Raw genomic sequence first — 12,394 nt, forward strand, 5'->3', positions numbered from 1 at the left:
CTATAGGAGAGAAAATGCATTAACTTTTTTTTTTAATTCTAGATGGCAGCATCAGAAAATTGAAAATCAAGTACAGTGTCTTGATTCAGAGATTTTAAATCTGATAAAGTGGTGCCACATCATTTGTTTTTAAGCTTGAAGACTTAGCTTGTGCGTATAGGTTTTCTATTATTTCAGTTACAATGCATTAAATATAGGTAATTAAGCACTTGTATTAATTGACTTTCAAAGGGTCGCCTGGAGGGATCGCTCGCCCGTTCAGCTCTGAGTGGAGGGCCTGTGAGGGGAGGGCGGGTAAGGATGCTGCGTTAGTCCGGCTCCATTGGTCTTTCTCCAGTTATTGCTGTTAACCAATTTCAACGTGGATGAAGCTGAAAGTTTATAAATAGATTATTATCTGAAAGGCAATTTTATTTCACTAGAAATGGCTTTATTGTGTGCAGAAGTGTAAAAAACGTAATTTGGATCCCTGACCAGATGCTCTTAGTCTGGTAGGAGAGAATGGCTTTATTTGTTAATTTGTCCTTTTAGAGCTTCTGCAGCCAGTCTTTAAATAGAGCAATTTCACATTTGGGGGAAAAACAAACTCTGCACTACCCAAGAATATAATTGAAAATTACCCCATGCCCAAGCACAATAATTACCTTTCAAAACGCTTCCCATTGCTGGATATCATAGAGGCAATTGCTTAATGATATTATAATTTCATTACGTAGGGATTACAGTGGCAAAAGGTTGTAAGTTGGAGGCTTTGAAAATTAAGTTGTAATGAAAACAAAACCCTTTATGTAGTTTAAAGCACTTATTTCCATGTAAAATTATACATAAAGTCACCCAATTTTTGTATGAATGCCAGTGTTGGTAGAATTTAAAATTCATCCATTAAGGCTTTAGTACTAAACCGAACAAAACCTGCCTTAAGCTCATGATTATCACTCATGAGGTCCCAGTTCTGTAGAGATGAGTATGGGACGAGCACGTGTCTGCAGCAGTTACTGCTCCCGTCTGTCTGCGTGACGGAGGAGGGCCCCTCCTGAGGGCTGGGCCCACTCCACCCCTTGGCAATGGGCCCAGGGCTCATTACAACCCTTACTGACATCTTGAAAAACTCCTGGCTGGTTATAAAAAGACTTGTTTTCTAAGTAAAATAGCATCAGCTTAAAACTTTATCTTTTGGGAAAGTGCAGGCACAAACGCACTAAATCACTAAGTAGCCTGTAACTCCTTTGTGCCCGATGTCAGAATCTCCCCGATGTGTTGGTGACACAAGAAAAGACGTCCAGTGTAGCTCTGTGAGCTGGTTTTACTCATAGTCCAAGATATGTGGTTTTAACATTACACCCGATGGAAAAGTTATTTTACTTTTGGAAAAATATGTGATAGTGTAAGAACCATTTTTATTTTCTAGCTGTGGTCTTCATTGTTCATTCAAATCAACTGGGTTTTTTGTTTTGTTTTGTTTTCTTTTCTTTTCTTTTGAAAAATCCAAAAGATAAAGTTGGGGTGGGGAATAAGGTATTAATGAACATATTCCACTCGTGTCTAACTCCAATATCTTAAGTTTCCCATGGTGACTACTATAACAGTACTTATTGAATGCTTACTGAGTGTGATGAGTGTTACCTTATGTAGTTCTCACATGTACTGTCACAGGCACTGTTACTATCCTTACCATACATGTGAGGCTCAGAGCAGTGACCTTCCCAAAGTCCCACAGCCGGGAAGTGGTAGAAATGGGATTTGTACCAGGTCTGTCCCACTCCCATGGCTCAATGTCACACTGCCTGTGTCCATGAGCCCTTTTCTCACCCTTGAAGCTTTGTCAGTGCCCCTGTTTTGAATTACTAAAAAGTCACAGCCTATAGTTCATGACTTATTTTATTGTTATTATCCTTAATAGTGGTGGTAATGACCGTCATTGAACAGCTAAACAGAGTGCACTGTGCGATGCCTGGCACCCAGTGTCCAGTGTCTGCCACCACGCCCTGTGAGAGAGGCACCGTTATTCCCGCTTCATAAATGAGCAAGCAAAGGGCTTGTGAGGTGAAATGACCGAAGCAGCCTAAGGTGATGTGGGCCCGAAGCAGTGGGCTCCCATCCCTCCCAGGTTTGGTGGCTCCTGCAGCCCCGTGGTGCTCTTCACCTCTCTGCCATTGTGCCTCCCTGTCCATCTCCTTGTCTACCTGGAGTGGCTGCTTTTGTTTTGTGTGTGTGTGTGTGTGTGTGTGTGTGTGTGTGTGTGTGTCACATCCACTACTGGACTGCTCAGCCACATGGCAGGCACACAGTAGGTCCTATTGATAAACTGGCTTGGTTCTGTTCTCTGCATTCGCCCCAATATGGAAGAAGTGATGGGTTGAATATGTGAAAGTAAACGAAGTGCACACACCCCTCTGATGTACAGAAGTGACCTCACGGGGTCCTTTTCCATATAAAACAGCCTCTTGGGAAGCATTCCCAACCTCTGACACGTAGAGGAAGCGGGTGGAGGCCCTGGGCTCCACTCTTAAGGTGACAACAGAAAGTGAAGGACAGGTAGCCTGCTTCTCTGCGCTCCTGTTCTCAGTAAGAAACTGCAGGGCGCTCAGGTCGGCTGCCACTGTGAGGTGGCTGTTCACTAAAGCCGGTCACAGTGCTCGGACATAAGCCACTGCAGCCGAGAGTCACAGACACTCATCAGAGGCACCTTGGGGATCATTGGAGCCTGTCCCCTGGCATAGGGAAGGTTCAGCTATGAAATTGCGCCCAAACGGTTGCCCAGCCCCTGCTTCACCTGCCCCAAAATTCTTCCTCCTGTTGAGCCAAAATCTGTCCCTTTGTAACTTTCACCTGGCCGCCCTATTGCTTTCTCCTGGAACCACACAGAATCTTCCTTTTTTGCTCATTGGCCATCTTTGTATACTTGAAGTCAGAGGCCGCTGTCGCCTCCGTTGAGCTGTGTCTTTTCTGGATGTAGTGAGTCACGTTCCCTCAGGCTCACTGAGCTGTTCACCTCCGCTCTCCCACGTGGACGCACTCACCTTTGTCAGTGGTGTTTGAAATATGGCAAATCAAATTTCCTTTGTTTCCAAACCTGATTTTTTAAAATGTAGGACACCTTCACAGTTTTACTCTTTTTCTTGTTTAAATTCCTGTAATAAAATACGATAGCTCCCAACTGAGTTGAGTTACACCACCTTCTTAATAAAACAGTAAGCTAGTATGGTCGAAAGAATACCTGAGAGTCTGGAAACCCAGGTTCATCCCTGAATCTGCCTCTAAGCAACCACGTAACCACAGATGAGCTATTTACCTTTTCGGACCCTGGTTCCTCATCTGTAAATTGGGTACAAAAATTCCTGTCTATTTCACAGAAGAGTGAGGGCCAAATGAGCTCCTGCATGAGAAGTTGCTTTTCATGCCAGTGAGGGTTCTGCCAGAGGTTAGTGAGCAGGGCAGACACAATCATTCCTCTGGTAGACTTCACTCTAAGGACTGCCAGACTACATGCCCTAGACTCTAGGGCACATGTGTCAAACACAAGGCCCGCGGGCCAAATCCAGCCCGCCAGGCCTTGCAATGTGGCCCGCACCGCGCTGTCATCACTGCACTCCGCTGTCAGTTTGTGACATTGTCAGTTTATGACTGTTCAGTAAACCATTCGGCCCGCAATTTAGGCTGGATTTTAGATTTTGGCCCCTTCTCTGATTGAGTTCGACACCCCTACTCTAGGGCCTACTGGGTCTGCTGATTGTGTTCCAGGTCACTTCACACTCCTGATTGCCTGGTTCTCCTATCACGGTGTCCCCAACACCTGCCTCGGAGCCTGGTGCAGGGGGAAATGACCTTGAGTGTTTGGGGTGGTTAGCAGGAGGATGAGCAGAGGAATGGCTGTGGTGTCATTCCAGGCCTGCTCTTCACCATCTTGGCTCCACTTCCTGGGACTTAAGTCCATCCCGTCACTGTCCCAACAGGGTCCGCGCACCAGCTGGATCTGATTTTGGGGGTTGGGGGTAAAATGAAGCCCCACCAATACCACCACCTTCCCTTACTCTGGGCAATGACACTTAAGCTCACGGGCTTTGTTTCACAATCATTTATTTACCCTTTCAAAGAACATTCAGTATTTACTGAGCCCGTATTGCATGCCAGCCCTGCCTATGCCCACCGCCTTCCCAAACTGCCCCTTGTAAGCCCAAAAGTTCGGTTCTTGGTAGCCTATGCAAGGAAGACAGAGGAGTGTTGTCTTAGTCTCCCTTCCCACCTGAGCCTGCTCTGGTTTTCTCCAGCTCAGGGAGATCTTGCCTCCCAGCCTCTAAATTTCTGTTACGTGGATTTTCCGAAGTACCCAGAAGGCACTCGCTGGTGATGGTGTCAGGTACCCAAGTACATAGCACACATTGGGCACAGAAAAGGTGCAGGGATTCATCTAGTAAAACAGCTTTCTCATTCCATGTCATTTTTAGGAAATCAAGCAAACTTTGCTAATAACTTGGGCAGCAGCAATTCTTTTCCTGCAAACCATCCAAATGGCTGTCACAACAGCAACAACAAAACACCTCCAGCCATGTTCACTATTCCCAGCAAAGTTCACATTCTTCCCACAACTAATAAAATGACAGGTCACCTGGCATTGTCTTTTCCGTATGGCTTCTGTGCTTTATATATCCTATTTATCTTTCTAAATATTTTTAATTGTTTTAATTTAATCTATTAGTTAATAAAATTATCTGTGTTTCAGATTAACAATTCTACAATACTTCATCTTATATATTGTGTGTTCTAAACATTTTATCCTAATTCGTGCTTATTTGGTAGTCTTTTTAGGTTGTATGAATGGGGATTGAGTTTTTTATCATGTCATTCAATTCACACTTTTGCATTTGCACTGCTCTGGCCCCTGAAGAAGCATAAAACCGTGAAGGCTGCTTTGAATCCTACTGGTTTCCCTAACCCTGATTCACATAACCCTCAGTCCTTCCCCCTCCCCGCCAGTTCTCCATACTCGGTTTTCCTTCTCCTTCCCACCAAAGCGGGCCTGTGATTGCTGACTCTTCCCTGCCTTGCACTGCATTGTCTCATCACGTCTGCAGCGCTCCTCCATCAGAACCAACATCTACCCACGGAAAGAAAGTCCCCAGGGAGAGATGGCGGTTCCCGTTTCCTCGCTCTTTCGATGTTGCCGTTTAGGAATTTGGGGCGAGGCCAGTAGCTAACATGTCTGTGGTTCCCCTTCCCGCAGGTGAAGAAGACCTGAGTGCGGAAGAGGACGAGGAAGTGCTGACTCTTCTGTATGACCCATGTCTGAACTGTTACTTTGATCCCCAGACTGGGAAATACTATGAGTTGGTGTAAGCCCTCCTTCCAGGGCAAAGAATGGCCACCCCCAGGCCATGCAGGACAGCAGTTCTGACTCTGTGAGCACCACAGTGTGCGTGTCAGGCAGGCCCGCAGAATCAGAAGTAACTGAGAGAAGTGAATTTCTTTTGTAAATAATGTTCGATGTTAAGAATAACTACATCCTTTTTGTAGACGTGTGTGCCTTTTTGGAACTGTGAAGGAATTAATACACAGGCAAGATTTTAGGGTTTTGAATTGGTTCTTATTTTTTGGTTCTCATCTTACATATAATTTTGTGTGTGTTTTTTTTCATATAATTTTATGTAAAAATTAAGAGTTATTAATTCAAATACTTTGCAGTGTTAATCTGTAAATGATGGCTGGATGTATAGAAAATGTATTCTTCTTTAAACGATACCTGGGTACCTTTTATTTTATTACCTATTTGTATTAAAAATAAAATATGATGATTAGAAGATGACCTTTTAAACTGCTCCTTTTTATGTATCCCACTTTCTTAACCAGGATATTCCTAAGTACTGTTTACCTTTTCTTAGACGCTTAAGAAAGGAAACGTGCGCTGGTCAGACTTAATGATCACATTTTATTGGCACTGGCCCCACTATTTCCATTTCATTATAGTTCATCCAGAGTTTGCGGAGATCACAACATTGTTAATCACTTAAGCTGCTTAGCACTGTGCTTTGCTTTGCTGCTTTTTTTGTTGTTGTTTTACCAATTACCTCTGAATTTTAACAATATGACCCAAACCTAGCTCCATGGATCCAGATTTTACAAGAAGTCAGGCGTACATGCCATACGCCTCACCGCGTCTATGATTGAGCCCAGAGAAATCGGGGAGGCTTTCTTTGGTCTTCAAGGTCATGTCACTGTAACCTTGCGATGCAGCAGAGGGAACTTGTGTGCTTCCTGATCTTGAGTGGATGGCCTTGAAGTGCGTGCCAAGCATATTGATGTTGAGCTCAAGGAAGTACTTCTATTAACTGGCACATGTTGTTATTTAATAAAGATTTTTTTAATAGAGAAGAGTACCATTGGGGATGAAGAAGTACGGGTGTACAGTTGGGTTTGATGGCAGTGCTGTAATTTTATTTAATGTTGTTTGATAGAGGAAATAAGAGCTCCTTTGTCAGGAGTAGATTTGGGCTCCTATGCAAAGGATCATACATTATGTAGGACCATGTTTGTGTATGATAAGCTTTTAATCTTATTGTTCACAAAGTATAGCTTTGTTATGAATTTCTCTCCAAGGTTTTTATACTTACAAAATGCAAATCCATCACTGGGACTTCAGAAAGCATGCAGAATTATGATCTAGTTGGGTTATCCTGGTTATTACCTTGAAGGCTGGAGTGGGGCTTAGAAGGCCTTGTTCCTGCTTTAGTCAGTCTCAAAACATCCACATACATGGGGAAGTCAACTCTGTACTAGTTAAGATGTGCAGTTACAAATATAAAAAAACATCTAGGCTAAAAAAAAAAATCTTAAGGGTACAAGTCTCTCTCATGAACCCCAAAACAGAATGCTACAAAGCCTCCAAAGGGACTAGAGCTAGAACAAGAAAACTATAGGAAACTGAATTATAAGCAACATACACCCTTGATCCCAGCATTCAAGGATCTGTTGAATGATCAGATGCAGGAGGTACAGGAATCAGGGCAGGTCCGGGGATCCTGCAGTGGGAACCATATTTTCTCCTGATGATAGTCACCAAAATGACAGTACCACCTCTTTCTGCCTGGAGCCTCAGCTCAGGGAGCAAGTGGCTCGAGGGCTTCCTTCATTTGTCTGGTATTGTCAACCTGTTTGGAATGGGAGTGGTATGGTCCCTGACTGAAAAAAAGGCACTGTTAACAAAGTGGAGAGGGGTGCCAAGCAGGTAGAAATGACGGCTGTCTGCCTGGGGATCTAGACACATTAACTCTGATTCATCTTGCCCACCTCTTCTCTCTTCTCTTTCTTAACCATTTCTCGCTCTCTTTGTCTCTCTCCCCTCCCCCCTGAAACTTTCTCAGCTCCTCATTCCACTTGCCAGAACACTCAGCCATTCCATAGCCCACACCTCCCATCATACAGAAACATTAGCTCTCATTTTCTATTCAAAAATCCAGACAGATTCCAAGTGGCCCAATCTGGTTCGATGTCCACGAGAACCTTCGACTGTTCATCGCTGTTGAGATTTCTACAGAAGGGTTGAAAAGAAGCAGGTGTGCTTCACACTGCCGATTTCAAACCAAATGATACATCAAGCTTACTTGAAAATTTATTGACTGGGCCTATTCTGCTTCACTGATTATCACATTTTGCTGCATATTAGAATCTTCTGGAAAATTTATAAGTATACTGATGCCTAGGTTCCACCCTAGAGAGTGATTTGATAAATCTCAGTTGCAACCTGAGTAATGGAAAATTTAAAAACCTCCCCTGTCCCCGCCCATGTGGGTCAGTGGTTAAGCATCAACGTATGAACCACGAGGTCACGGTTTGATTCCCGGTCAGGGCACATGCCCAGGTTGTGGTCTCGATCCGCAGTAGAGGGCATGCAGGAAGCAGCCAATCAATGATTCTCATCATTTCTCTCTCCCTCTCCCTTCCTCTCTGAAATCAATAAAAATATATTTTAAAATAATAACAATAATCAAATAAATAAAAACCTCTCCTGGTGAATCTACTGTGCAGCCCCAGTTGAGAACACGGGTTGGATCAGATCCAACATGATGAGGGCAGGAGAGGTGCATGATGGTACAGGTATCCGTGGGGAGGAGTCTGTAATGCCCTCCGTTTCCATTGTCAAGACTTCAACTTCTACTTTCCTAATCAACTGTGTGGCTGAAAGTGACTATTACGAATGGATCCTGAAAAAGTAGTTTGGTTCAATATGGAAATACATCTTAAGTTCATTTGGGGACTGATCTAGTTTCCTGTTTCAAATAATCTGGGATGCAACTTGCATGTGACTTGAAGTCTTCAATCTCTAACGTATTTAATTACAGAGCCCAGGTAATGAAAGGTATGGGAGAAACTGTCAGCTCATAGGTGACATCAGATCAATGAATGACTTCCCTAGCAATTATACCTCCTCTCTCTAATTGTCTGTTAAAGGAAAACAATGACATTTGCAAAGTATAGACACTTTTGCAAAATAATTTGCACTCTTGTATTTCTCCATATTTTATATTAACTTCATTAAGTCAGTTATTTCAACCACATCTTGATTTTTTTGAAGTGCAAACTGTGATTAATAACCAAGAATAGTGTAGTCACAGATTGTACAATCTGAAGGACAAGTAATTAAAAGAACTAATTTTAAAGTTGGCCCTTGATTTTAATCAAAGAGCTAGCTGCTGAACATTTCTGGGCTGTTGTTTTAAGTGTTTAATGAGAGCAAGCGCCAACACTAAGGAGTATTCCAGGCTGCACCCTGTGACCGAGTTTTCAATCAAAATGACCAAAATAATGAGCATTAAGAATCACCTATCCACATGTGGTTGTATCATAGGATTTCTGCTTCAAACACCATTTATTTTGCATTCTAAGAAAGTTAGTTATAAAGAGAATTCTTGACAAGCAAATTCTATTTTCTTCCATTATGATAGCAGAGATAGAATCATCTAATTGGGCCTAGAAAGGCCAATCAAGATCATTTCTTTAACTCTGATTTTACAATTAAGAGAAGTGGGATTTAGATGGAGACATGAATTGTCTACCAGCACTCGGTTGCAAAGGCGAGAGTGGAATCTATGATTCCTCATGTCAACTCACGGCGACATCACAGGCATTGTGGGCACCAAACACCGTGCCGGAATTTCCCAGCATTCCCTCTCTTTTGCTCTGCGCAGATCCTTTCTTCCCTTCGTTGTCAGCTTTTCACATCAAGGATCAGCATTTCCCAAAGTGTGTTCCAAGAAACAGAAATTCCATTCGAGGTCAACCCATTTAATGGGAGCGGGCAAGAAGCCCATAATCAAACATGTTGGAAAATACTGTCTTTGTCTTTCCTGGAGAAGTTCTCGTGGCTTTAATAGACCAATATGCAGGGGAGCTCCGAAGAGAGGTGGCGGATGCAGCACTTGTCCAATCCCTTCGTCCTCAGAGCCCTTTCTAGGGAGAGGTCTCAGGGGCTTATCCACCCACAGAACTCTCTCTCTCAGAAATGCTGCAGTGGGTCCAGTGAACCCTGACTCCACAAGAACTCCCAAAACGTGTCTCCCAGGCTGGTCGTGTGTGTGCTGTGGTGTGTGTGTGTGTGTGTAAGTACCAGTGTGTCTGTGTATGCCTTTGCTGTTTGATGGTGGTGGATGGCTTTTTGGTTTTGGTTTTGCTCAGTTATTTCACAGGCCCCTTCAGCCTCTTTTCTCTAAAACAAGGTATGCTGGAGCTGAACACTTCTTAAGTCAGAGGCCTTGGTAACCTAAGATGAAGAATGTCCTTTCTCCTGTTTTAAATTATACAAACTTATAACTGTAGGCAATACAGTTAACTTACGACAAAGGATAAATCTAAGTTCAAGTTCATTTCTCATGAATATTGGAGCTTTACATCTTAATGAATATTTTGCTTTGGGTTGGGTGGTTTTAATATAATTTAAAATCACATTAAGTCAAACTAATTTGACTTATAAGAATTAAATAACCAATAAACATGGCCCACATATAACACTAATTTTCACTGCTGACATATTCTTCTGCAGTTAATCTCCTGTAATCCTGCGAAACATTACCGAAGTGAAGTGTGGGAAATGGTATTGATTGGTTTTCATCAGTTCAACTTATCATTGTCAGTGTTTATGCTGAACCTGGCAAGATTTAAGCACATAAACTTGCTGCTAATAGTAATGAGTACTGCCAATCTTTTAACCTGTGGACCAGGAGGAATTATTACCGTTCCCCTTGTCCAAGGGAGACATGTGCCCAGACCCCCAGTAGATACCTAGAACCAAAGATAATACCGAACCCTGTTTGTCCTATGTTTCTTTCAACATACGTACCTATGATAAAGTTTAATTTGTACAGTAGGCACAGTGAGGGATTAACGACAATAACAGTAAAATAGAACAGCTATAACAATATACTGTAATAAAAGGAGAATGTGGCCAAAACTGGTTTGGCTCAGTGTATAGAGCATCAGCTTGCAGACTGAAAGGTTCCGGGTTCGATACCGGTCAAGGCCATGTACCTTGGTTGCAGGCACATCCCCAGTGGGGGGTGTGCAGGAGGCAGCTGATCGATGTTTCTCTCTCATCGATTTTTTTTTATTTCTTACAAAGAGGAAGGGAGAGAGATAGAGTTAGAAACATCAATGAGAGAGAAGCATCGATCAGCTGCTCTCTGTCCCTCTCTCTTCTTCTCTGTAAAAAAAAAAAAAAATCAATAAAATATATTAATAAATAAATAAATAAAAGGAGAATGTTAAGTAAAATGGGGATTCTTTGAACACAAGCACTGTGATTCCATGGTGGCTGCTTTGATACCCGAGATGACACAAAGTGACTAACCCACAATGAGCATCCACAGTGCAGAGACGCTGGACGCAGGGATGGTTCGAATTCCGGGCAGGACGGTGCCAGATTTCACTGCAATACTAAGAACAGTCCACAATTTAAAACTTATGAATTGTTTATTGGATTGTTTTCTTCTGGAATTTTCCACTTAATATTGTTGGACTTCGTTGGCCACAGGTAACCAGAAGTGTGAAAGGAAGTGAAACTGCAGGTAAGGTGGGTTGTTGTACCTCTGATTTTCTGCAAAGGGTACTACCACAGGCAGGGAGCAGGCAGGTGTGCCTGGAGCTAAATAACTGGGATAAGTGCAACCACCTAAGCGTGTTTGGCTCCAGAAGTCCAGGAGGGGAAATTACTCTTAATTTCTGATAATAGGCCATTTTGAATATAATTTCTACTAATGAAGAATTTGCAATAATCTGTAATTAAATCATGAGATGAGATTAAAACAAGCCCCGCTTTTGCTTTATGGCTTCCTAAACTCAAAATTATCCTAATTAAAGAAAATCTAGATTTCACCCTTCATTTTTCCTTTTATATGCAAACGTGATTTAGACATTTCAAACCCTCAAAACATACAAACCTTTTAGCCACCTCAATTCTTTTAAAACCTTTTGCCTGAGCCTGGCTTGTTTGACTCAGTGGATAGAACATCGGCCTGTGGACTGAAGGGTCCCAGGTATGATTCCAGTCAAGGCCACATGCGGGTGTTACAGACTCGATTCCCAGTAGGGGGCATGCTGGAAGCAGCCGATCAATGATTCTCTCTCATCATTGATGTTTCTATCTTTTTCCCTCTTTCTTCCTTTCTGAAACAAATAATAAATAAATAAATAAATAAATAAATAAATAAATAAATAAAAATAAAACCTTTTAAGAAATTGATATCCTCCTATTGTGGACTAATTCTAATATCAGAGTCCCTTTTTTCCCCCTAATACTTGTGTTTTCTTTTACTTTTGATAGTTAAATGTATCTAAAATTCATCTAGGTGTCTAGATCTGGACAATATACTTATATCTCCAAGTTCACTTATTTCAGAAGGTTGTGATCCTCTTAGGTCAGGTACTTCACAAGAATACCTGCCGTTATCAAAAAGTGATGGCTCCATTTAGCTAAACATACGAATCTATGAGGTGCTTCGGAGTCCAGACAAACAGAAAAGAAATTAATTCCAGAGATTTCTGTCCTAATTCTCTATAATCAGAACATGCATTAGCCCCAGCCTGGTCATGTCTGTAACCTTCACTCGTAAGGGATATCACTGTTTGCATCTCTCTCTCAGAATTTTTGAGACCCTTCCTATGTTTCGCCAATTGTTACTTTCAGTCTAATCTGAGAACTCAATCTTGCCAGCAGATTGCATCATCTGGGGACTCGATAATGCTGCTGACGGGGTCCTGCCCTGAGGATTTCTACCTCCTCAGGGCTTCACAACGTTTAAGAGCAGCCAAGGCTGAGACCTCGGCCCCCAGCCATTCTCACTTTCTGTGTCACCACTGCTCTTCCCTCCTGTGGGGCCAGATTCCCGAGTGCACAGGGTGGCAGGGTCCT

At 42.6% G+C, this 12,394-nt stretch overlaps 1 protein-coding gene across 5 annotated transcripts in view; it reads left to right on the forward strand.

Moving 5' to 3' along the window:
- CFAP20DC (CFAP20 domain containing) overlaps positions 1–6,244 on the forward strand; it is a 207,591-nt gene extending 201,347 nt beyond the window's left edge. The window contains exon 16 of one of the 5 annotated variants that reach the window (XM_084903147.1): positions 5,222–5,848. In XM_084903147.1, the coding sequence (XP_084759273.1) occupies positions 5,222–5,334 (113 nt within the window). In that variant the 3' untranslated portion in view covers positions 5,335–5,848. Of the gene's footprint in view, positions 1–5,221 lie in introns of all 5 variants that reach the window. The other 4 variants (XM_084903145.1, XM_084903143.1, XM_084903144.1 and 1 more) reach the window with 4 other exon arrangements.
- The last annotated feature ends 6,150 nt before the right edge of the window (positions 6,245–12,394 follow it).

Source organism: Pipistrellus hanaki (genome assembly GCF_964339955.1).
Source record: "Pipistrellus hanaki genome assembly, chromosome: 13".
In the NCBI taxonomy this organism is placed as follows: domain Eukaryota; kingdom Metazoa; phylum Chordata; class Mammalia; order Chiroptera; family Vespertilionidae; genus Pipistrellus; species Pipistrellus hanaki.